Below are 25,928 nucleotides of genomic sequence, written 5' to 3'. Positions count from 1 at the left end.
TTTTATTCCCCCAGCCTAATCTGCAGTTTAATCCAAGAATGACTTGTTTCATGTTATTGCAGAATGCGGTCTAATCATTACATTACGAAATAGGTTCATGCGAGCTAAGAAGTTCATAGAACAGAATAAAGCAGGAATCCCCCACTATCAAAGTATAAAATAGTAAACATGCATACGATTCAAGAATGAAATCCAACTTATAGATCGAAACCAAACCCTCATGTTAGTCAAGGACTGTATACAATCATCTGTCCTACTGACATAGTTAAAAAATAATGGTAATAGAAAACATTACATTTGTCTTTCATGTAAAATCAAATATGTTTTTGATTAGAGTGCCGGTAGTTTTGTACATTGCTGAAGAGGTGTTTTTTTTTGCAGACTGTCTTACCTTGTGATGTCCTCAGAAAGCTGTGAGGGATCTGGGGGGTAAAACTTGACGTTGAAGGCAAAGTTCCAAGGACCACCTGTAAGACAAGACAGCTCTCAGCCCCTAGGAATTCTGCGGTCAGGGAAAGATCAAGCCGAAAACAATTCGCATAAAAACCATCCCTCGGACTACAGTCGAAAGAAAATCCGAAGCCTCCGCGTTTGCAATGATCATCGTGGATGTCAAGGGCTGCTTCACTTTCATTTCTACATTTCTCTGGACCATTCATAAAACTGGAGCTGTAGTTTTAAGCAGCATCTTTCACAAAATAAAATGAACTCTTGATCTTTTCTTTGAGAACTGAAACCTACATCAAACAATTTTGCTAGAGGCGATTTAAATATATAGCTCTGAAAATTATCTAGAAGAATCTGCAAATCCTTGATTTTTTTACATTAAAAAAAGAAGAGAAATATGAACAGCAATTGTATTTTGTGCTAAAATATCCAAAAAATCAGTAGAAATTTTGCTCTGCAGCTAAATCTACATCTATGTCTGTACTTTAACGATGGTGTTAAATAATGAGAGGTAAATTGCACTGTATTTTTCATGTTCATGCCCTTGATAAAAATCTTTAAGAAAGTTACAAATGATGACTAATAAGGAGTCGTTTTCCTTTCTTAAAATAGCCAAAAGTCCATTGTCTAATTTACTAAAAGCTGGTATCAGCAACATCCAATCTGTTTTTCTCATTTGGTCAACTCTCAGTGCAGACTTAACAAAATGGGGAATTCCGTTTCCCACATTCAGTGAAACTACTCAATCAATAAAAGAGTTAACAAGCAAGAAGTATTGGTTTATGGCAAAGTACAATCAGTGGTTACGTGCACGAATGAAGGGGTGATGTGCAATTATTTACAGGTGCTTAGGATGACTGTGTGTGAAGGATACTCAGGTTCCTGTGCAGCTGTATGGATTCCTGTAGCAGTGTTGTGTAAGGACTATGTATAGGTTAATGTCTGTTGTTTAATGTAATATCTGTTTTTAATACATAAAATTTAATACTCATATCTGTTTATTGTTTATTTGTACAGCCTGTAATTTTATGATAAACTTCATGTAAAACAGCTGTTGGATCCAACACAAATTTAAAACAAATCAGATCAACAAAGTATTATTGGATTGCATCATTTAAAGTTTAAAGAGAAGTTTCAATGAGTAATGACAGCTAAAAAAAAAATAGAAAGGAGCCAGATAACGGACTCAGCCTGGTCTAAACCTTGTTCATGTCCTGTGCTACCAATCAAGCAAACCTGTAACCATACATGATGAAAAGAGACTGAAAGGTGTTTTAAGTTGGAAAATCATCTTTGAGAAAAACGATCTAAAAAATCTAAAACGTACATACCATATTCATGTATAAATATACAAACAACATAAATTGGTTACAGTTGGACTAGTTATACTAAACAAGGTACCAAACTCGGAGCAGTGCTAAATCAACAGCACTGGAGGAGGTCTGGAAAATATTTACATTATGTTAGGGAAGAAGTTGTTAAAACAAAAGTGTAAAAACTTACTTCTTATTTGCTTTTTAATTTCCTTGGCAGGGTCCAACCAATTCTAAGACAAAAATTAAAAAACAAATCATTTCAAAATATACAGGTATCGAACAAAGCAGTCTTTTGCTGAATGTTAATTTTGTCAAGTGTTGAGTGAGCACCTCTAATACAAAATTTAACATTATAAGCATTACAGGGGGAAAAAACTGCTAAAATTCAATGATAAAACAGGAGATTACATTCCCCATAAAATGTACACAAAAATATATCCAGAAAAAAAGAGGGTGCACTAATACTGTTCTGCCCAGCATGACAGCTTCTTACTGCTGTTGAAAAGCAGGTATTAGTAAACCGAACAGTAAATGTGCAGTCTTGTTTCTTCGGAATATCAGCGGGTTAGTAGTATGTTAATGGAACATCCTTGATAATCTATACTTTTAAGCATGAGTTACGAAGAACAGGCAATATAAAAAGCAGTTTTCAAGCTTGGAATTGTAGAACTTTTTTTAATTCAGTAAATGTGCATTCCTCATAGCTACTACCAACAAGTATACTTGTATACTACACCTGCAACTAGTATAATTATTATCTGTATATAACTTAGTAATTAGTGTAAAATCCCAGTCTAAGCTATGTCCATAATAAAACATTCTAGCAAACGCCCCTGCTATCTTGTTTATTTTGACTAGAGATGTTATCTGAATGTAGGAACAGATAAACACATGCTATGAATTTTTTTTTAAATAACTTTTATCTTGTAGAACCCACATAAATCAAAACTAGAGTCCACAAAAGACCTCTTAAAGCTTTAATTCATTCCTCTATCGCATGAATGTCAATACACACAGCTGTTTTGAGAATTAGCAGAAAGCTTAGCTGATTAAGGTAGCAAAAATGTAAAAATATCCAACTGGTTTCTCATCTCCGTTCTCGCTTTGCAAGAGTAATTTCCAGAAGCTGGTGAAATGTGCGTTACACACCTTCTGGTTCTCCATGTCTCGGAACGTCATACCAAAGTAGTCCTTTTCCAGGAGGTTGAGCTGTTCACATACTTTGTCAAAAAGCATCTGGCCCCTGGAGCGCTTCTGTAAAGTCGGGGAAAAAAAAATACTTCAGCACCAATATGTACATAAAGCAAAACCAAACCAACACAGAACGCTTTTATCTTGGCTAAGCCAGAAGGACAACAGTGGAACTGAACCTCTCCCAATTCCTCCAGTCAATCAACACTGTACAATACTACGACTAATCGCAGCTCTGCATACAAACCCTCACTCACTGTATTCACGCAGTGTATGGGGAGAGCATTTTTTATATGAAACGATCCAGCCACGTTTTGTCTTCGAAACCCATCATCACAAGATGCAAAAATCCCCAAGAAAGGTTCCTGGCAGCACACCCTCCCCTCATCCCCGTGTCCTCTTGCTCTCTAACCTTGGCTGAAACCGGGCAAATAAAAGACAGGAGGTTTTCTTAAAGCTAGACAAGGCACCAAGCCAATTAACCACCACACCGACATGCAGACTACAAACCCAGAACAAGCAGCCTTGCCAGACGGTTTCTCAACTCAACTACCATATTCTAGGACAAATATCAGTTCATAAATTTAGAAGGTACATAACTGTCAATTTAGCACAGTTTCATAAAATAATATGACACCCGAAACATTGGGTTTTCTTTCTTCTTTTTTTTTTAGCATGGAATAAACCTGTTACTTGCTCATAAAATAATTATCTGCTGAGGAGGGGCACCAATACTTAGACCTGTGACAGTGGCTCAGTAGTCTTCCCCAGTTAAAAAAAAAACAGTTCTAGAGTCAGTCTGGCTGATTAACAGTGGGCAATCTGAGGGCGAGGAACATAAAAAGAATGAGAATAATGCAAATTCCAATTATATAGGGAGCCACAGCACAAAAGGAACAGCCCAGTTCCCTATTTCCTATTGCAAAAGCCCACTTACAATAAAGCATGGGGAACAGTGGGGCTTGAGCATTCTTAATTACTGTAGGTCTGGAGAAAGCGTCCTATTACACAAAACTGTTCATCACCACCCTGTGTGGGAGGTGGGCAACATGACACCCAAGGAGACATGAAGACAGTGACATGCAAACGGTATTTGCTCCGTCTGTAGAAACACACAAGAGAAAGCCTTTTCCCTATATCCAGGCAACATGGCAAGCACAGAAGGAGTGGGGAATGGGACTGTACTGTTCAGTCATTAAATCCAGTTCTTCCAAAGATGGGAACATCCCCAACACCAAAATGCAAATCCTACCTGTGGTCTTTTGTAAATATATACATGCTGTATTATTAATGCAGAATGAACACAAGCACATTACTATCCTCATCTTACCATTTAAAAAGTGCTTCAAGGCTACAGCTGCATATTTATTTAATAACCTTTAAGGCAAGTGTGGATGGGGGTAGTAAAATGGTGAATTCAGGTTGGGTGTTCTTAAATTTTTTCTTCATATTCTGAAACACTTAATACCAAAACGCACAGAACACAACTGATATTTCTAAGGAAAGTCAGTGTGGTGTTTAATGACCCATTAAAAAACCCACAAGCAAACATACTTTCAGCACTAGCAAAGAGGTCATGAGACAGGATGTTTCCCTGGGTTAAGTGAGCAATCTTCCTGAAACAAGGTAACCACTTGTTTGGAGAGCAAACATGTTACCATGGTAGATGACAGTCTGCTGCTCAGTCTTGCTTTGATTCAGCACAAGATACTAAGGGAAGGCTGGTTATTGCATCATACCAAAGCTGTTGACAACAGAATAGTGAATAAAAACCTGGAAACCTTTTTGTGACCAGATTATACTCCTTTGAACAGGCAACAGAAATGTCTGACTTGAGGGCCAGTACTTATGGCTGCGCAAAAAGGCAGCAGATAATCATTTCTGCTTTAAGAACACTAGAAATAAAAAGCACAGAAAGGCACTGAGATTAAGGGAAAAGTGCTGTGCTGAAAGAGGAGCGTGTGTTTGGGAGTGGGGGAGGGGTCGAATCACGTACCTACAGCAGGGTCATGTTATTTTCTTACTTTCTCTGAATGATAAAACTTGGAAAGCACAAGGGAAAAAAAACATTCAAGTACAAATTCAAATTGTCAAAATGTCTTGCATTGTGCTGCACTGTAAAACGCCTTGGTGTACTTTTGTAAAATAATGCCTTGGATGGCAAGTCTAACACAAACGGAATTGTTAAATTGTTTGATTCCCTGCGGGCAACCAGGTTGCGACTGGTGATAGTGGTGATGTTAATGAAATTAAATGCAGACTACAATAAAAACAAGATAAATAACGGGTGTTGAACAATGCAGCTGATGAGAACTTAAAGGCTTGCACACTGTGGGAGATAATATTTGGCATTTGTTTTGTGAGCCGTATGAAGCTATAGGCATACAGATCACAAAGAACACAAAGGAACTCTCAGCTTCATACGGTGCACAAAACACGTTATTGTGTCCCACGTGTAAGATTTTAATGCTGAAAAGAAATACTGTAGGTGTACATAGTTCCCTTCAAATTGATTCAATAGGAACAAACTTAAAATAACTGACAAATGTACAGTTTAAAAAATGTTTTCTGCTTAAAAAAATCAAGAAAATATTACAGTGATCTTAGCACATCTTATTAGATTGATCCACAAGTAATATTTGACATAACTAAGTCTAGAAAGCATCAGGGTCAGGTGATCTTAAAAGCTGACCAAGTGGAAATATGTAAGGGCCACAGTATTGAGCCCTGAGGAACATGTAATGAGTCCAATTTCTGACCTAAATCCACCAAGAGAGACAAAGTGACAGCGATCAGTGAGGTAAGACATCAATCATTTGAGGGCAGTGTCAGAAACTCCAAACGCAGTCTCAAGACAAGAAAGTAAGATATCATGGTTAACAGTGTTGAAAGATTCATTTTTTATAGCCATTTCCACAATTCTAGGGGTTAATAATTATTTGCCTGATAGCTGTCTTACCTAAACTATGATGGTTATTGCTCCTATTGAACATTTCCTGTTTATCTCCTCCATATACAGTACACCCCAGGGAAACAGAAAGCCTTCTGAGACTTTATTTACTTAAAAGAATACACAAAGGCGGGAATAAATGTGACCCTCTTGAGTGAAACAACGTAATTATCCAATCTGTAACTCATTCTGCTATATGATGTTTTTTGTTGATAATTCATCACAGGGGTGAGATATTCTGGAGGGCACTGCAAGTTCTAAAATGGTTTTAAAATCCAACACCAAATAATCATTTCAGACCCGTTAATTCTGATAAAAGAACTGCTTCCTCCTGTGAGTTGGAGGCCTTGCTTGGACTCGATGGGAGGTTGCCACGAGGAATGCCAGTGAGGCTCACAGAGCTCTGACTAGTCTGTGCAGAGAGATGCAAGACGCTTGCTCACTTGAGTCATCCAGTGTTTAACCATGCTTCCTTCTGTAAGCCCCTCAAAGCAACATGCTAGCTGCAAGGATATTTTTAATCCTATGTTGTATGTCTCTGCGTCCAGCAGAGAGACAGCTGGAGGAGCCCGCGCATCAGGCACACAGAGAAGAGCCTTCTTCCCTCGGATTCAAAGCCCATCCTTCGCATCAGTTCAAAGCTCACTCGTATGTGAAATCAAGCTGTCAGATGTGAGTTTCTTAGCAGAGACCTAGTCAAGCAGACATCTGAGCCAGTATTATCCTCTCCCATTTATCAAGATCATCAACACACCTCCTTTAAAAATAAAGGCAACCCATTGGAGGTCATACTGTATTGCCTATAAACACTGAATAAGTTTATTGTTAGATTAGAAAAAAAATCTTGCCAGTCATCTTAGTGAAACAGCCTCCATGCAAATGCATTATATATCTTCTTAAAAACACCTCCCAAAAGCTTGAAGAATCAAGAAAAAAGTTTCAAAGGAAGAATTACAGCTGTAGAAATGCATTTATTTTAAATCAGAACTGACAGCCATAAAAAAAAAATCAAAGCATTTTAGCAGAAATAGAGCTAAAGGAAATGCACTTTGTTTTTTTGGCAGCAACATAAATGACTGCAGGGAGGACATGTCTCAAATCACACACTAGATTCCTTTCAAGCCAATAATCACAGCCTCAGTTGTTGCAGAGTTATGAGAAGCATGTCTCATTTGAGAAGCAAATTCCCTTCACTGCGACGCACATGCAATCCACAAACACACACGGGCTTAAATTAAATTTCTTGGACTGCGTCCCACTTGTAATTCAAGTGTAAAACACAGGTGTTTAAAAAAAAAACATTCCCCTGTAATAACTCACAAGTTTACTATGTGCTAAGAAGTAACTTGCACTGTCAACCTCTCTCAAAATCAAGTATGAGAGCCAGCCAAAAAGGGTGACAAATGTTGACACTATGAATAATGTTGTTTTCCTGCATACAGCAGATGTGTTTTAAACTTCACAGAGAAAAGAATCCTAGTTCCATTATAACTCTATGCACCCTACCAAATGTGTTAAAAACAAGGGACAAGGAATGTACAATCTAACTGAAATCAAGATGCTAATTTACAGGTTAGATATAAAATATGTTATCATTTCTATTTTGTCAAATAACCTGCACTCTTGGTTTAAAAAATGGAATTAATGAAATCAGTTGAGATTTTTTTCCTATCTAAAACTGCTCTATTGTTCATTGTACAATACCATTCCTACACCACCTTACAGTAAAGGAAAGATGAGGGATAAAGGTTTGCAAGGGTAACTGTAATGCTATTTTTATATTTCAGGGTTAGAAAGAATTGGCACTGATGAGTGCATTTCAAACCACAATAGAAATAAAATATAGACAGTAACTTGTAAAACCTCCAATTTACATTACAAATCAGACGAAATGTCCAGGTCTATGCAGCACCATCGTCTGTGATGATCCTGCGGTGAGGTGAAGTGGCCCTACTACATTGTTAACCAGCAGGCTTGTGAGTACATCTCTTCTAATCCAATAGAAATATTGAGGCGGTTATGCTACTTACTTGTTATCTCTGCATGCAGATCGTGTTGGAACATTTTTGCTGTGAAATGTCTACTGCACAACCTGCACTTATTCTCTCATACATCACATTAATGTGGCTCTGTGGTTAAGGATCTGCGCCTGTGACTGGAAGGTTGCCGGTTCAAATCCTGCGGCCGGCAGAGGAATCCTACTCCGTTGGGCCCCTGAGCAAGGCCCTTAACCCCAGCTGCTCCAGGGGCGCCGTACAATGGCAGACCCTGCGCTCTGACCCCAAGCTTCTCTCCCTGTCTGTGTGTCTGTGTCTCCATGGAGAAAAGCTGGGGTATGCGAAAAGACGAATTCCTAATGCAAGAAATTGTATAGGGCTAATAAAGAAACATTATCATTATCATTATTATTATCATCATTACAGTGACTAGTGAGCAGGAAGGGCCACTTCACATTGCAATTCATGTGAACTCTCGCTCTCACCAGCGGTTTGCGACAACATGGAGACAACACAGCACTTTCACAAAGTTTACAATTCTGTGCTTCATTCAGAATTTGTTCAATTTTGCGATACCATCAATTAATTTAAACACAACAAACATCTTGTAAATATATTGGGCACTTCACTTAATGGCTCGACAAACTGAAGTTAAGACACTTATTATTCATTAAACAAAACCTGTTTACTTCAAATTAAAAGGAGGACTGTTTTTTTTTTTGCTGCTGGATGCATTTTCTGATAAATACTGGAAACAACTTCCAATAAACAAAAGTCATGGACAGGGGAACAAGGGAAAACATTCTGGCACACTGAGGGTTAGCCATGCTCTCAGGCAATCTCCTTTTAATGTGATCTCTGCCTCTCTTGGAGTTTGAGAGTATGACCAATGCAGTATTGTGATTTGAAGTGCATTGTGCATTTAAAGTGTTAGGTGGCTTCTAAGATCTCCACTAATCCAAAAGCAATTAAATGTTCCCCTAGCCTGTACCAGCTCGGCAGTATGCGCGGCACCAGATTAGGAGACTTCAGTGCATTTAGCACGGTCCAGAGACAACAGTTACTAATAACTCTGTACTTTATTATTTCATTCCTCCAATGTTGCTATCACATCACTGCTCCAAAGCGAAAGTTTCCATTCTTCCTATTATTTTTAAGTCAGAGGTCAGCAACCAATGAACTGCTGTCCTGCACCGAGTGTTGCCTTTACCCCTGTAACATTAGTGGAAAATATGTCACAAATTCAATGACATCATCAACTACTATTTTCAGGATAACGGAGCATAAATGCTTTCTGATCTTTCAATTTAAAGCCAGGACTAATCTACCTAAATCCACTGCAAAAGCTAAACCCTTTTAAGCAGATTGGTTTCAAGTCCTTGGCAGGGTGATCAGAATGCATTTTTTGGTCTTCTTATGTCACCCAAGCTGACATCAAGAGAGAAAAATTAAACTTAGTTATATATATATACATATAATTACACTAATTCAGTCAGAGAAGCTAAGGGCTTCTCTCCACTCTATGACTGGGGCGTTTTTCACAGTTCATGGGCTGACATTATAAATTAGAAAAGGTGCTTAATTACAACTGAGCCATTATGCAACATGGTTACCAAAACAAAACAATGACTGAACAAATGACAGCAGCTGTCTGATGAGAATTTGATGTCTTCATTTAAGACCACAATACTGCTCTTGAGGCAAACTAGTGCAGCAACATTTCACATTCTGTCAAATACTGCGCTGTTTTAAAATGCTATTAGCCCTGTAACTTAAGATGGCACACCTGAACATGCACAGTCGAAACACTGCAGTTTTTCTTTCTACACTACATCGTGGAATTAAGCTTTACTTGTTGTTTCTCAGGCCTTTGACAGACTGCATTATTATACAATGCTGTATGTAACTGTACCTTAACAATGATATATAATACTGTAACATTACAATAAGTTATTGAATACAAAACAGCATAAATGAATGCTACAGAACAGGATGCTGTGCTTCAAAAAATGTCTGGGTCTGGCCCTAAATGTCTGTGCTATTGAAGTTCCCTCAGTCTCCGAATGTCAGTTATTTGAAGCAGTACTTATTACAATGTCAATCCATGAGGATTTATTGTATCATAAAACACTGTTTTATCCATCATGAATCACCTCATCTCCTTGCAATCTATTCTGCACACAATGTTTTGCACTAGTATTACATACAGCTTATTGATGGTAAGACGATGCATTTTGCTAGTTATATTATAACCAGACTTTCCTTTTTAAATGGGTATTAAATCAGTTTAGAAAAAAAAATCAGTGCTAAAAATTCAAACCACATAGCTTCAACTGCAGTAGGCCTTACTGTGGTGCTCTTGGCACAAAAATGTTTTGCCTGGAGCAATAAATGCATTTGCATCAAAATTTAGTTTGTAATCCACACTTTTTTTTCTGTTCTATGAAGAGGTTAATTTTTCCCCTCACGATTTAAACCAAGAAAAAAATCATCATCAGTTGCTTCTCTGGCTATAACTGCCCAGATATACTTACATAATTCATGTGGTGGGGTGCCTCAAGTGGGTTTTTACAGAACATGTGAATCAGTTCAGTTCATTTGTCTTGTGCACAAGTGCAATGAAATGCTTATTTGCATGTATGCTCCAATGCGAAGACTTTAAGGTATCACCAAAAGAAACACAAAACAGTAGCACCAACAAGAACAAAGCTAAATAACACACAACTTAAATACAAGTCAGCAGCACAAGCAGTGTGCAAAAAAAAAACATCAGTGTGAGCCAGTGGTAGTGGTAGAGTTCAGTAATCTGACAGCTTGAGGGAAGAAGCAGTCTCTGGATCTAAAGGTATGTGCCTTTACGCTCCTGACGCTTACCAGAAGCCAGAGAAGAGAAAAGTGGGAAAGCAGGATGACTGTTATTCTTAACAATACTCCTGGCCTTCCTAACACAGCGAGTTGTGAAAATGTCCACAATCAAGGGAGCAGTACTTTAATGTGGAACTGGGCCGGCCTGATCACCCCCTGTACTGCCTCTGGGTCAGACAACCAGCTGCTGGATCAACAGCACAACCTACCTCCACAACACAGGTGTAGTCGGACCCGTCGAGGAGAGTGACTTTGCACTGCATGTTCTTCGGTTTCTTCACGGATTTCAGCGGGGACTTGGAGAGCTTGCTCGACGACGACTTCTGAGACGCCTTGTCGTCCTCGAATTGTTGGTACTCGTGCTTCCCCAGTGGAGCTGCCTCTGCGTCTCCTTCTCCGTTCTGGGGACAGACACATTCCCGCGATCAGATGCGGACATTGTGAACGGAGCAGGGAAACGTACGCCGAGCGCCGAGTCGGATGTCATGCTCAGGAACTGAAATACACCATTAGATGTAAAAATACCTACTTGCCCAATTCATTAAATCTTAAAGGCTTGATTTGGTGATGCTCAAGAGAATCAAAAGAAATTTGGGACAGAGTTGGCTTTTCTCTGATGAAATTTAAATACCACCATTTTCACGACCTCTAATGATAGTGAAGGTTTAGCACTAGGAAAGCCTTCAAATCCCAGACACTCAAGCAAGGATCAAAAAAGGTCACCAGCTCTAACTAAAACACCAGCAGCAAAGCTAACATAAATCCAGCAAATTATCTGCTTATCTTACAATCTGTTTTGGCAATTCAATGTCAAGATGGTAAACCCAGCCAGGGGAGAGGAATAATTTAAAAAGGTTTTGAAAAGCATTTCCAGATTAAGAATTCTTCACCCTTCAGAAATGCAGAGCTTTGCTCTAAGAGGTATACCTGTAAGTTAACCATCTTTACGCCTTAGGATGCATGGGACCTATCTTGAAATGTCCTGAAAAGAACTAGCTGAAGGTGCTTTCACTGTAATTTCATGTGAATTACCCTGCCTGTTACAGCTTAGATTTGTTTTCATCATGACTCAGGGAAGGCAGGCAAAATGACATCTATATCCTGTCAATGAGAAATATTTTTAAACGCTGAATAACTCATGCAGGAATTGCAGGGAATTCATCACACTATGAATGAAATTTCACGAAAAGGTCATTTTAAAATAAAATTGTGGCATCTCACCTGTTTTTACAGAAACAATTACACTTCTTCCTTTCTTACATTTTATAAAGCTACCTGACTATACTGCACACTCGCAAAAGAACTGGAACACCACAGATGATAAAAAAATAAAACCTATTGCTCCTATTATTCATACTCTCCTGATTGCATACACAAACAACTTGATGGTAAAGCAAAAATAGGCACTGTATGTAGCGATACATTTAAAAGAAATGTAAACTGATAGGACTGTTAATGTGAACAGTAATTTATTGTAATGAGTTTTATATTTAAAAAATCATACTTGATCCACATAGCTTTGCTAATGCTGATGAAAAGACTATACCAGTCTCATAACACTAAACTGAAGGAAACCATCTGTAAAGGCCAGTTGTTTTTTTTTTCTAAAATGATTTTCTGCCTGTGCCTTCCATGCATCTAAAGAAGTGCATCAGTTGTTTGTGTGAGTTTCATTTCTCTCTTATATTCTAATCTTTCTGAACATGAGGCAGATGTCTCCCACAAACCAGAGCGCCGTAATTGGATTTGGGAACTAAATCATTACCACAGCAGTTAAAACACAAAACGCTGAACTGCTGTCGTAATAGCTTTGCCTCGTGATTATGAATAAACTGTGTATAGCAAGCGCAGACAGTCTTGGCAAGCGCTTAAAGCAAAGCAGTTGCTATGAAATGCCCTTGTGATCCTTAGGGCAAATGCCACAGTATAGTGCAGAGGTTTCCATGCCTTAAAAGAAACAGACATTCAAAAGAAATCAGACAGAGGGCCAGTGTAATCTATGACCACATGAAAAAAGCCATGAAATGTGTCTATGTGTCTGAGTTCTTTAGCGTCCTAGTTAAAACCAGTAGAGATTAAAAACAACTGATGTTTACCATCTCATTGCCCTAAATTATTCTTAGGAATCAACTCATTCCATTCCATTTTCAGACTTTTCCTGGTTTGCCAACTGGTTGAACATGAGATCGCTGGCAGAAAAGAGACGTTACTGCCAGACACATTTGTGATCTTCATAGGAGTTGTCTGTACCGTCTGCATTCTTCTAGTTTGCAAAGAAATCACTTATAAACCTAATTTACTGTAAAGCAGTAATCGGAGACTGAAAGAGAGGAAATGGCATGAGACGCGCATCCGTTGTAAAACAAGAGAAACCAAAAAGTTTTCTGAAGGTCCGAATCATAGCTTTCATTCTTCCTTTTAAACCGCCTTCCTAGTAACTTTAAGAGGTGTTCTCAAAATTCTCAATGCAATGCATAATCATAATATGCCATCTAAGCAACTGCACAGAAAATTGAATGTAGAACAACTGTAATGTAGAAGATTCTACATGCTGGAAAAAATAAAACTGAAAAAAATGTAAAGTGTTTAAAAGGAATACTCACACCACATGGATTAATTCTGCATATGCAAATTTCACATCTAAGAGTAGAATCTTTACCAGTACAATATATATATTAAAGTAAAAAAGTAAGGCACGGACAGCATCTGGAATGTTTTAAATCAAAGACTACATTTTACAGCTTTCATAACATTTATAGCCTTATATTTGACTTGCAAAGAATATTTAATTCAAGCCTTTGCCACATGCACTGCAGAGTGCCCAAAATCTTAATATTAAGATTAAGAGGGTGTAAATAATAATTCATAGTGTATAAAATCAATACTAAAAAACTTAAAACTGGGAAAAAATAATAATTAAACGCAAAGTAACCGAAGCTGCAAGGATGTGCAAGCGATTCTGACGGCAAAGAGGAAGCAGGCACTGAGAAGGAAGCAGGAGAGCAGCCAGTGGCACCAGCTATCTCCTCTTTCTGGTGCCGTGCCATCGCGCCTCGCACTGAACGCCAAGATGCGGCTCCAACAGCTCAATCAGCACATCTGCGTGCTACGAGGTGGAAGAGGTCTCTTGGATACAGAAGCTGCGCTCTCGTCCTAGACGGGTCTAAGGCTCGTGCCGGGGACTCGCCTGCTCCTTCCTGACAGGAGTGCTGTGTGCCGCGGCGGCCGGGAAGGGCTCTCCGTCGGGCTGCTGGTTCTGGGCGGGGGGCGGCTGGCCTGCTCCGGCGCCTTCCTGCGGCTCCTGCTCCCGATCCTGCTTGGACTCCGAGTCTGATCCCGATTCGGTTGTCATGGCGTATTATTCTGCAAGAGAAAAACGGGCCGCATTTAACCAACGCTCTGAAGACACCGTCACAGAATCCCTTCCTTGTCTGTGGGCCTTTTTAAAAATGCGACTTGCCAATTCTTAACTGTTAAAGACACCCAACTGGGAACAGCCAGTTGTGCGTTCCCCCCCCACACACACACACACACTTTTTTCACGCCTTGGCTCGCGGGGATGAACCACGCAATCGCACACGGGAGAGGGAGGAAGTGGGGGCAGACTCCACCCACCCGCCCGCCTCTGAGCCACATCTTTTAACAGGAGCCTGCAGGGGTCACCGTGTTGCAGAACCCTGGATAACTAGTCCCGTCCTAACCTGGGTTTCACTCCGCCACTAGTCTGACACCACCTGAGGGAAATCTGGTCACATCAGCTACTCAAATGACTCGGGCATGAACCTGAGCGTCTTTACTGGGTGAGCCAATCGGGAGGCCCCTTGACGTTTCTTTTATGTATCAGACACAAATCCACATTGTAAAAAGCATTAAAGTGGGGAAAAAAAGCCCCCCAACCCCACCCCCGATTAGAACATTATGGCTGAGTAAGGCTTCATGATGCCGTGCAGTACTTGGAAATAATAGATGAACTACTCAAAGATTTAGATAACGAGACTATGCCTGATTAATCTGCCTCATGGTGACGAGGCTGAAAGTGAAATCATATCATTGCAAACCCTGAATGAAATGGGGAGAACAGAACTGTAAGGCAAACTGAACAATTCTCCTTAATGAGGCAAGGCCAGGAATCTATACAGTGACAATTTCACACTTGTGCAACATATATTAGAAAAGCACATTTTTCTGTAAAGCATCATTTTCAGTTCTTCTTGTAGTAAGAACATAGAGACAAATCAACTGTTATTAGCTCAGAAAAAAAAAACCTTTCTTAATCAGTGACAAAATATGGTTTCACATGAGGACAGAGTGAGAAAATCTCCCCAAAAAATCAAGGTATTAATATTCCAACACGGAGCAAGATCACCCAGCTCAGGAAAAAAACATAACATACAGTAATTTGAAGAAGTGAATATAGGTTTGACCTATTTACAATCCATTATGCTTTTATCGAAGCTTGCCAAAGATGAATTTATAGCTGAACACAATTAATATTTAAAAATTCTTAATACTTCTGTGGTAATGTACTAGACATTAAGCGTGCTATTTCAAAATAGCAATTATTCACTTGCTGCATTGCACGCACCCGAAAAGCACTAAATGTCTGAGCAGTTGCCGAGAACAACCCATTTTTCATACTTCCAATCCATGACCCATCTTTTCAGAAAAGACTCAGTCCGTACAGGAAAACAATGGGCTTTTCAACAGGATAACCATGGTTACCTCAACATTTCCTGAGTGCATATTTGAGATAGGACAAGAGGATCTTTCCGTCTTCAGCCTTATTTTCGTGTAGCTAAACTATGTGTACCACACTGACATGTAATTGGGAGTTTTTTCAAGACAGCTGTCTATCCCCACTCTGCCCTTTGGATCGCTGTTGACTATTTTTAGCAATCTGTTTACCCTGGACTCTGCAAACAGAGTTCAAACCAGGCGCTCTCACTCTGGTTTACGATAAGGCTCTGGCTGCAATTTTGCTGAAGTATTATTGTAAGATGAAGGACCCTGAAGAACGCTGAAGACGCTGTGTAGACACAGATGAAGAGATGTAAGCAAAGCGTTCGAATCACGATACCGCACTGCTGAAACGGCATGGGGCCGCAATTTAAAACAAATGCTAAAATATTCAAGCTTCCGCACAAACATGATTTCCTTCCGTGGGTTACTGATTTTGGAAGATGGTGGGATTTGAACAAAATCGCCTAGGAGCTGAGGCTACGGCAACAGCTTCTCCATTAGAATATCCAAAAAGCAGAATGCAGAGATGCGAAATGACAAAACTTGTAAACACGAAGCGGCCACACAGCGATGAGGTCAACCACTGCGAGAGCATAAGCGTCTGTGGCGCAAAAGGAGGGCCACACCTCTCTGTCACTGATGCTTCCCTGCTGATCCAACACAGCCATTAATCCAATATCCACGCTCTGAGCTACAACAACCTCTGAGGTGGCGCGGAGAATCTGTTTGTGGTGCCGGGCAGAGTCCCAGCCGGAAAGACTACTGGCTATAAATCCCAGAGGTCTGACAAGCGAAACAAAGGGGGTCCACAGCTGAAATCAGCCGCTTTAATTAAGTTTATTCATGTCAAGCAGCTTAGGCAAAGAATTACAGTGCACTTCACGCCACATATTAAAAAATTAGCCCAAGGCACTCACAAAACAGTGGGCGGTGGTCTTGTCATTATTATGATCATTAATTTCTTTTTTTCATATAAACGGAGCAGCCAGAGTCTGAGCTGCGACACACAGTGAATATGAGAACAGAATTACTTGGCTCTCCAGTGTTAGGGATATTGGCAGGGGTTGATCGGACAGAGGAGCCAGTAAAATATAAATAGATACGATATAAAATACTTCCTTAGAAGCTTTTGTCCATTAAAAGTAATGGCACATGACCATTGAGACTAAGATTAATAGCAATTCACTATAAGCACATTGATCCTGACTTGTTGTAAGAGAAAATCAGAAATTGAGAACAAATAAACAGATAAAGAAATCTCAAAGAAATACTCAAAACTTAAATACTCCAATCAACATGCTGTCTACATTATGATAAAACGAGAAAGTTTTTTTATTTTTCAAAGTGATGCTATTGCACCATTTTCTATATTGGCAAGAAACTGAAATTACGAAAATCTGTTTTTTTACATTTCTATCAGGGATAGGTGGACTTCTTCGAGAAATCGCCTTTTATAAATAATGTTTTATCATCGCTGCTGCAGTAAATGTCAATGCACACTGGAGTATTTCAGCTAACAATGCACTGCAATATGTCTTCACTCAAGAAAACAGTGTAACAGTTTTAGATTAACCAGGGAGCAGTTTCCAGACTATCTCATATAGGTCACAAAGTACCGCAGACTCCAACAAGAGCAAACTTGCTAGACAACCTCTATATCTTTTTTGCTCCTTTCAGACAGTCAAACTATCGAGAGATTTCTACTGCCTGGCCGAACTTGATCACTGAGTATGTGCACTGTGTATGAGGCCAAGACCATAAAGTCCCCAGCAAGGATCCACAAAAATGAAACGAATCATGTTACACGATTAGCGTAAAGAGGATGGAAAACAGAGCTCAACACAACAACAAAAATGGGTGTTTGCGTTAGAAACCTTTCCAGGGGGAAACAGGTTGGTGAATTACATCACCTGTATCACAACACGTCTTATACCTCCAGCGTCTTGCCAATCATGCCACGGCAACGTTTCTCTGAAGCGTTTCAATCCACCAACGCCCCAGAGATAAGTCTGTGAGCCCACCTCATGAAGGTGCTGTGGTTCATATTATCACATTATGTTTGCTTAGGAAGTAACAGTCAGTCTTCTGCTGAACAGTTGACTTCACTTCCTACACAGCTACAGAATGGAAAACGTCACTTAACCACCGCAATTACAACAAAATGCCAGGGCTGGCAAAAAAAAGGTGAATTTGACAAAAGTGATGGTAAGGCACTGACAAAAGGTCAGCTGAGTTTCAGCCCCTCTCATTACATGTCCATGAAAAAGCAAGTTTCAGTTCCTTACATTTTACGTATGCTATGCTTTGTGTGGCCCAGATATGTAGCAATCAAATGCAACAGTACTTCCTTGCTGCACAGAACATCGTTCCCAGTCCCTCGTGACTTTTCAACGCTCATTCATCCCGAATACTGCGTGACGCTCCACAGCAACAGCCCAGTCTCCTTGGGCAAAATCAACCTTTTACCCACAAATGTATGCGTTGCTCATTGCAGCCTGCAAGCTTCCCTTTAAATTTAGACTCTGATTATCTGAAAGAAACAAAATCGTAATAACAAGCAGTAGCCTGCTATACAGAACTGGAGTGTTGTGTCTATGTGTACAGTGTCTACTATACAGAGTGGAAAAAGAAACTGTTTTCGGATGCAAACTCTCTTGAGCACCTCTGCTCAAGAGAGTGTACTTCAGTTTTTGCAGTGCAGTGTCTAACTGCCTGCCTGCTGATTAATATACTGACAGCTGAGTGGGTCGGGAGCCCTCTGGACTCACTACAATCCTGCAGTGCTCCACTGCACACTAGGCTCAGAATCACTAGTACAAGATAGTTCATAATCATCAATTCACCTGGATTCATTGACTACTCCTTTGTCCACTGTTTCCTGGCTTAATCTGAGGGGAAGCTGTGCGATTCCTGCCGGAAAGCAGATGTCTAACTGAAAGGAGGGGAGGGGTGTCTAACTGGCAGAAAACCAACTGGTCACAAATACACTGCCACAGTCAAATAGTGAAGAAAGCTTTATAACATCCACGCTTTCTTTCTGCAGTTACTAAGAAAGAAATTCACGAATATCCCGCGCACATTAACCATCAGTGTGAAACCTATGAGCTTGATTGGAAATGAGAGACTATAGCGCGGACTGCACTTTATCATGTCATACTGTAGGATTACAAGATATGTAGCAAAGCCTGAAAGTAAGTTAAAAAGGCAGTAGATAAAGCACAGGTACACTCCACTATACATTGATTATTCTGTGGTAAAAGTTTTTCACAAATAAGCTGATGCTATATACCAAAATTTACTTTCCGTTTCCTGAATCTTCAGCCAAGTTATCAAGACAGCAGATGATCATGGAACTACTTGACTTTGCATTGTAAACACAGCATTTTACCCAATACTCTAATGCACTATGTAGTGCTATGCGCTACAATTTCAAACATGCAATGTACAGTAAATACCGAATGTATTTATAGTACAATGCTATTAATATTTTGCATGAAGCATCAAAGATAAAATCGACAGAAACCCCACCATTAAAATAAATCTAAAGTAACAAAAAAAAGATTAGTATGTACATCATTTTGTATTCTTATACTGGATGAATTTATTTAAGAACTATTTTCATTCAGCTGTTGTACTGTAACTGTATGAAGGAAAAGAATAAATGTACCAAAATACTTCTTACATAAGTGTGTAGACTATTTCTGAGTCCCAGGCTCTTTTACATTACTCCTCAGGGGTATGGTTCTCTACCGATTTGCTATGTAGCACATTATTCTAGGACACATTCCCTTGGACATTTGGGTACTACAACAATAAAAAGTACAGATTACAATAAATTGGTGTCATGTGTGAAATAAGAATCGTATACTGATGTGACAATGTACATTATCATATTATAAATAATCACCTTGGACAGTTTTCATATTTAAAAGGTACAGCATTGTCCTGCAGAGTAAATTCCTTTCCCCCCCACATACCCATTAGGTATGTTGCTATCTAATGTACACTGATAACGTTTGGTAAAATGTGATGTACAGCAGCTTATAAAAACACAAACATCCCTCCAGACATCCAAAACATGTTAGAATTAAAACCAAAAATCTTTATCGTAAAACATCTGGTCTTTTAAAATGTCCTCTTAATCCTCTTGCAAGTACAGAATTGTTCCCTGCTGCCAACTGGCAAATACTGCCTTTCAGTGAAAGTGCAGCCTGCACACCCATGAACACCTCAAGTGACCCACACGGAAAACGATCGAGTGAGGATAATGACAAGCACACCTTTTAGTCTACTGCAGAAGCACAAATATGGGGGGAATACAGAGTATGAAATGTATATCATTCATTGGAGCTTGGCAAAGCTTCGCAAGTCCCCCATTCGCCTCTCGAGAGTAAATCATAGATTTCAACATGCATGCTAGCAAGAATTACTGGCAGCTAAGAATAGGAGCCGAGAACTGAATTGGAAAAAAAAAGACGAGGCCAGCCCACAACACCTCTGACACTGGTTACTACCTTAGAGCGGAATCAAATCTGAAGCCTAAAAGCTTTCTTAGATAGGAACGGAATCATAACTTTACAAGATCTATAATTTAATGATAGCGTTACATCCTGTAAACAAGTGACTGCTAAACATAATTCGCGGTTTCCTGATTTTAACACAGCAATCCTCATCTGACACTTTATTTCTTGAAACGCCTTCTGGCAAAGGCACTACATTTCGAGGTTCTTTCTAATCACGATCAGGGAAGTGATGCATCCTTGATTTGATGAAGGTACTCCTCCTCAGGCTGAGCTGGACACTGGTCGCCGTCACCGCTGGTCTTTAAGAGGCAGTGTGAGAAAGTGTGAAGCTCCTGCTTCCGCCACTCGCGTGCTCTGCTCTTGTCTAACGTGAAGCACAATTCAGGCCACAATTTTTCAAACATTCGCAGGCGCCCTACATGTGCCTTGACCCCAGTCCGCTGTCATCCTCAGTGTCCTACCCAGTAACATGCCATTGTCCCGACCGCAGTCAGATGGCACCTCTGCTGTCCTCTCGGTCATCCCACCAACACACACACAGTGTCTGGATAAAGATGAAAGGTTACACAACGAACGTTCAATCAGAACTGAGATATGTGTATATTTTACTCCGTGGTAACCTTTCTTATGTTAACACACTGCAGAATTTAATTTTGTCTTCTTTATTTAGTGCTATTAAATCCTCCAGTGACTTAATTCAAATGAACTTCTCTTTTGTCTTTTTTCTGACTTTTAAGAATTACAATGAGCAAACTGTGAAGTGATTTCATGCAATAAAGAACTGACATGTCCTGTATTGTTGATATAGCACTGATTTGATTTGGCCATATTCTGTTCTTAAAAAAAAAAACAAGCAAACATTTGGCATAATATTCACACACGTTCTCAAAAAACACATAGGAAACCAGTCTGTCCTTTATTTAATTTTTTATGAAGTGGCAGAATAAATCCGTATCTTGCTTCAGACCAGTCTGCCAAAGGCAAAAGTGCTGCACCATACTTTAATTGCCACACCACCTGCAGTGGCCTCAAAAAACAACAAAAATGCTTCAGATACCAAGAACAATCACAAACCAAATCGGTGCTGCTGTAAGTTAATATTTAGCACAGTAACACATCTCATACAATTCACAAATTAAATTCAAAATAGAAAATAACAGATTTTCATAGAACTAACAGATGCAGCAAACAATATCCTCACCTAATGCCCTACCAGGTGCCAGAGAACACACAGTGAACGGATCCTTGCCTAGTCTTCATTAATGGGCCAATCAAGGCTGATTTCCAGCACATCTCACAAGCCACATCCAAGCGCTTCAGTCACTCCAAGCACAGAGGGACAAACATGTGTGGGCGACTCCCTGGCTAGAGCAAAGGAGATGATGGGTTGTGATGGGCTTCCTGCTGCTGTCAAACAAAAAATGTCAGAACTGCCTCTCTTAATTTTGAATACTTCACTCCCTGAAGCTCTCCGCTGGTGTTTGGATATGGAAATTCTAATATTTGTTTACAGATCAATGAAAGCTGTCCAATCGTTATCTCCCCTCACATACTGTTGACTCAAACACAAGAATTAAGTGACGGACCAGAAGCAGCCTTGATTAATGTTTATGCAGGTCTTACACATGATATTCCACAAACAAGCCCCAGCAAATATAACTGCATACCTCTTCATCAGCCGGAAAACTACCAATATCTACACACGCTACATTCCCCCCACAGTTCGGAATCACTTGTCATTATCCCTAACTCCTCCATCCCCACTGAGTGTGGAATTGCCAATTGTCAAACAATCCCGCCTCTCCTGGCAAGACAGGAGGGAGGAAGGCTGAGAAACTTAATTCTCCAAAATGCAAACTGTCAGAGGCAACTGCTCAAGCTGTGCAGGTCTTGCCATCAGCATTACTACAAGCTTGTATGTTACATCAATGTTACATTTATTAATAGGCCACAGACACACCGCGGGTCTGGGCAGATCAAGCCCAACTCACTTCAATGGCACGTGAAGCACAATGCACAGCGGCTGGGGGAACCCCCGTCACATTCAAACACTGCACAGACTTGAGACTCGGACCCGGCGCCACGGGGGGGGGCTAAAGGGGGCATCGCCCCCTCAACCGAACTGTCCCGCCCCCCTCAGTTTTGGACAAAAGGATTTTTGAACACTTTCGCTTCCTTAACCTGCACCCTAAAAATTAGTTGTACTTTGTCAATGGTCAGATAACTACACTAACCCCGAATTCCCAGTTACTACATCGGACTGTTTGATGTGCAGGAGGGCTATCCGCCCAGGACCGGCACATACAACAGTGTCTGCGTTAGTGGGTGTCAACATTATTACGATCTTGTTTGCTCAGGCGGACCGGTTCCTTGCAGTAGTTTATCCTTATACTTACAATCGTTATATAACTAGGACTGGAGTTGTAGAAGGTTGTGCTTTCTGTTGGTTTTACACCTATTTTTTCTTAATGATTCAGAACCTCGTTACTGTTGATGTAGCTGCAAAAATTAACGCGTGTGGTACTTTGTCGCTCCAGGCAATAATAATCGCGAGAGTGCTTATTGTACTTCATCGCTAAATACCCGATTGCTCATCAGTATCTTCTATCATGAAGCACTAATCAGTGGCATGGTTACGAGATTTCACTTGGGTAGTTGGAACGGCTCCGTTTTAATTGAAATATCACCGCCCCCCCCCAGAATTTGAGATGCCCTCCTACAGATTTTTCCCCTGGCACTGGCCCTGCCGAGACAGGGCTCAAAGCAAGTTCTGAAATGTCTCCTGTTTGCTGACCCACTTGAGAGAATCTTAAAGCTTAAAAAAAAACATTTCAGTATCAGTAATGACTCAGTTCTTGGACTGACAATGCATGAATATGGCCAGTGTCGATATTACCCACAAACATACCTAAGCTGTTCCTCTATGTCCTGCCACGGTGAACTTTATTAAATCTAGGCAAACGGTTATAAAATCAATCTTTTACAAATGTTTCAGTTTATTGCATCAGAAACATCAAAACTGGGCCATCTAGGCTCCATTTATAATAAACACAAAAACTCAAAGGCACGTATTGAACCCTAGTGAAACCCCACAGACCACGCTGCTAAACTAACATTGTGCAGAACCAGAAAAGGGACTCAATTTTGACATTAAAAGGAGAAAAGCAAACCCCCTTTTTCAACCCAGTACCTTAGCAAAGATTTATCCCACCAGGCAGTTACTGGGGTGTCTTCTGACAGATGTTAAAAAAAAACACCATAGCCAAACGGATACTATATAGACCAACAGAATATATGTGAGAAAAGGCAATTTAAGATACAAAGAAGGTCACCTCTCACAGGCACAAAGGAAGAAGCAATTTTAGATGTGGAGATGATTGTCCCAAGGCAAAGAAAACAGTGCATATAAGAATCTAACAGTTGCTAGGCAACAAAGTGAGACATGTCCTAAAGTCTCCAAAATCTACAACACTTTCTAAGATGTGGCTTTACAGCTATGAACTGCAGTCTCGTATTACATCCACTAACCTCATTCCCTGTACCTGATTATTTATTTTGCAAGGAAGGATGATAGTCAGTAATGTTGGCTTACTACAGTAAATGAAGGCTTTCACAGTTGAAATTTAAAACTAGGAAAATCCTGAATTATCTGATGGTATAACTTCCTGAAACAACTAATATGTCAGAGCACAGTGTGAATAAGGTCTGCCATGTCAAACAGGGTAATCTTGTAAAAAGAGTTTCAATATTCAATATTAAGACCTTGCCCAGAAAAGTATGACATTGTTTTACATTTTACATGGTTACACAATGAAGATTCATAGATGCATAGCATTTTACAAAGTACTCACAGTCAGAATAACAGAGTAACATAAGCAAACTGATGTCTTACCCAATGTATGATTCTTGTAATCTACCTTCCAATTAAGAAAAGATAGCCATGCTTGTACTATCAAAGTTATCTACATTGTAAGGACATCTAAATAATACAAACACCAGGAATAATACCAGAAATATTGGTTGCAGCAGTAACAAAAAACATCTTGAACAAATAATTAAAACCAACGTTTATAGGAAGCAGAACCACAAATCTGTCTCTTAGTTCTTAGTTAAGGCCATTCCTGGTGAGTTGTTCAAGCAGGCAGCTGCTTCAGCATGCGTAGGCTGCAAAGGAACAAGTAAAGGTTTATTCCATGCTGGAAAGAGAAGAAAGGGGAAACAACGTTTCGACTGTAGAGCATCTTCAGGCATGATATCTGAAGAAGGCTCCACAGCCAAAACGTTGTTTCCTTTCTTTCAGCATGGAATAAACCTTTACTTGTTCCTTTGCATTCCTAGTGAAGACATTTAAGCCACAGGACCACAGGATAAATACAGAAACTCAGACTTTAGACCAAGGACAGGGAGAAGGAACATCATCACCATCACCTTCCTCACAAGAACTGCCCTTGAGAAATTTAACTCCTCCTAAATCAGACAAATAAATCTTTCTTACTCTATTATCATCCAACTGTGCCTAGATAATAATTAAATAAAAGACACACGTGCTTTCTTCAATAATACCTCACTACTGTGGATAACATTAATCTTTACACTTTCAGTCGTTTTTTATACCGTGAGTTAGGATCTGAATTACTTACAAATGCTATCTGACACCATATGACCTAGTCTTGTACAACTGACTCACACCACCGTTTACAAATGCTCATTTACAAAAGAAAGACACGAATGAATCAAACACACTACACACTGGGGTAACTGCTGGGACTTTCTGAGGAAATCATGGCTTTATCCACTTAAACCTAGTCTTAAGATAACCAGCTGCACTAACACACAACTACAAAGAACAGCAGGAGCACCAGACTAACAATTGCAGTGTCCATCGAAGCCTTCTGTGGAACAGACTCAGTGATTAATATTGGCATAACTTAGTGACATATAAATTGAATATAAACTGTCACAAAGGGGTGTTTATATTTAGTGGGTACCACCTGCTGTAAATGACAAAACATGAGGTCGCGATTATACAAGAAATAAGTAAAAAACTAGCAATTTACTGCCCTCAAAAATAAAGATCGGCAGTCAGTTTTCCAAATTAATCATCAGCTTTCACAAACACCTCAATGCAGCATATTTCCATATTCAAAATAGTCATCAACTTTTATGAAAAATGAAAACCACATGCGTCTGGACTGGCAGGAGCAGGCGAGCACTTCCTCTCCACTCTGATTCAGTTCTGTAAATGACAACCAAGGCAGTGCTGTGAAACATGACTAACGCACACATGACCACTTCGGAGACAGGAACAGTGACAAGAGCAGCATGTTGCACACACGGTGTAGAGTACACTCTTTAGGATGAACACAACACAAAGGTTACTTTGGTTCATACATATTGGCACATTCTCTGGTCTATATATACACATGGAAATCCTTATTCAACTAACAATGTACAAAATATGTACAAATAAATGCTAAAACAAACTATTCTGAGGTTTATAAAATGTTATGCTGAAGAATTTTACAACCCAAAACCATAAGCCACAGAATGCAAGTCATGGTTAAAATTAGTAACAAAGACAACTTAATGATTGAAAGCCAAGAAAAAGACAATGGATGTACAAATGTTTGCTCTAATCAGTGAATGACTGAAATCAAATGTCAAACACATTAATCACCTAGTTTGACAAAAATAAGCTCAACTGGTTAATGACACCTATCATAATGACAGTTCATGTATATTAAAAAAAATTAAAAAGCATTTTGTACTATTTGAAGTGGTAATCGGAAAAAAGCCATGAGATCTTCATGAGAGCTTTACGTTTTTGTGGAATGAAAACCTATTTGATAAATATTTCCTCTTAAAAACACGAATAATAGGCACTCATGTTTTTCACACC

The 25,928-nt window shown here is 39.7% G+C and overlaps 1 protein-coding gene across 26 annotated transcripts in view; it reads right to left on the bottom strand.

Annotated features, from left to right (window-relative positions):
* Positions 1-25,928, bottom strand: part of epb41l3a (erythrocyte membrane protein band 4.1-like 3a) — a 75,085-nt gene that overhangs the window by 36,990 nt on the left and 12,167 nt on the right. For 22 of the 26 annotated variants that reach the window (XM_088642121.1, XM_088642126.1, XM_088642127.1 and 19 more), the window contains exons 1-4: positions 10,976-11,190; positions 2,913-3,017; positions 1,951-1,993; positions 392-467 (exon numbers count right to left, since the gene is read on the bottom strand). In XM_088642121.1, coding sequence (XP_088498247.1) covers positions 392-467; positions 1,951-1,993; positions 2,913-3,017; positions 10,976-11,029 — 278 coding nt within the window. In that variant the 5' untranslated portion in view covers positions 11,030-11,190. Of the gene's footprint in view, positions 1-391; positions 468-1,950; positions 1,994-2,912; positions 3,018-10,975; positions 11,191-13,953; positions 14,130-25,928 lie in introns of those variants that run through there. The other 4 variants (XM_088642140.1, XM_088642142.1, XM_088642144.1 and 1 more) reach the window with 2 other exon arrangements.

Source organism: Lepisosteus platostomus, chromosome 8 (assembly GCF_059453375.1).
Source record: "Lepisosteus platostomus isolate fLepPlt1 chromosome 8, fLepPlt1.hap1, whole genome shotgun sequence".
In the NCBI taxonomy this organism is placed as follows: domain Eukaryota; kingdom Metazoa; phylum Chordata; class Actinopteri; order Semionotiformes; family Lepisosteidae; genus Lepisosteus; species Lepisosteus platostomus.
Note: the sequence above shows the minus strand (reverse complement) of the source record. Positions and strands in the feature narration are given on the sequence as shown.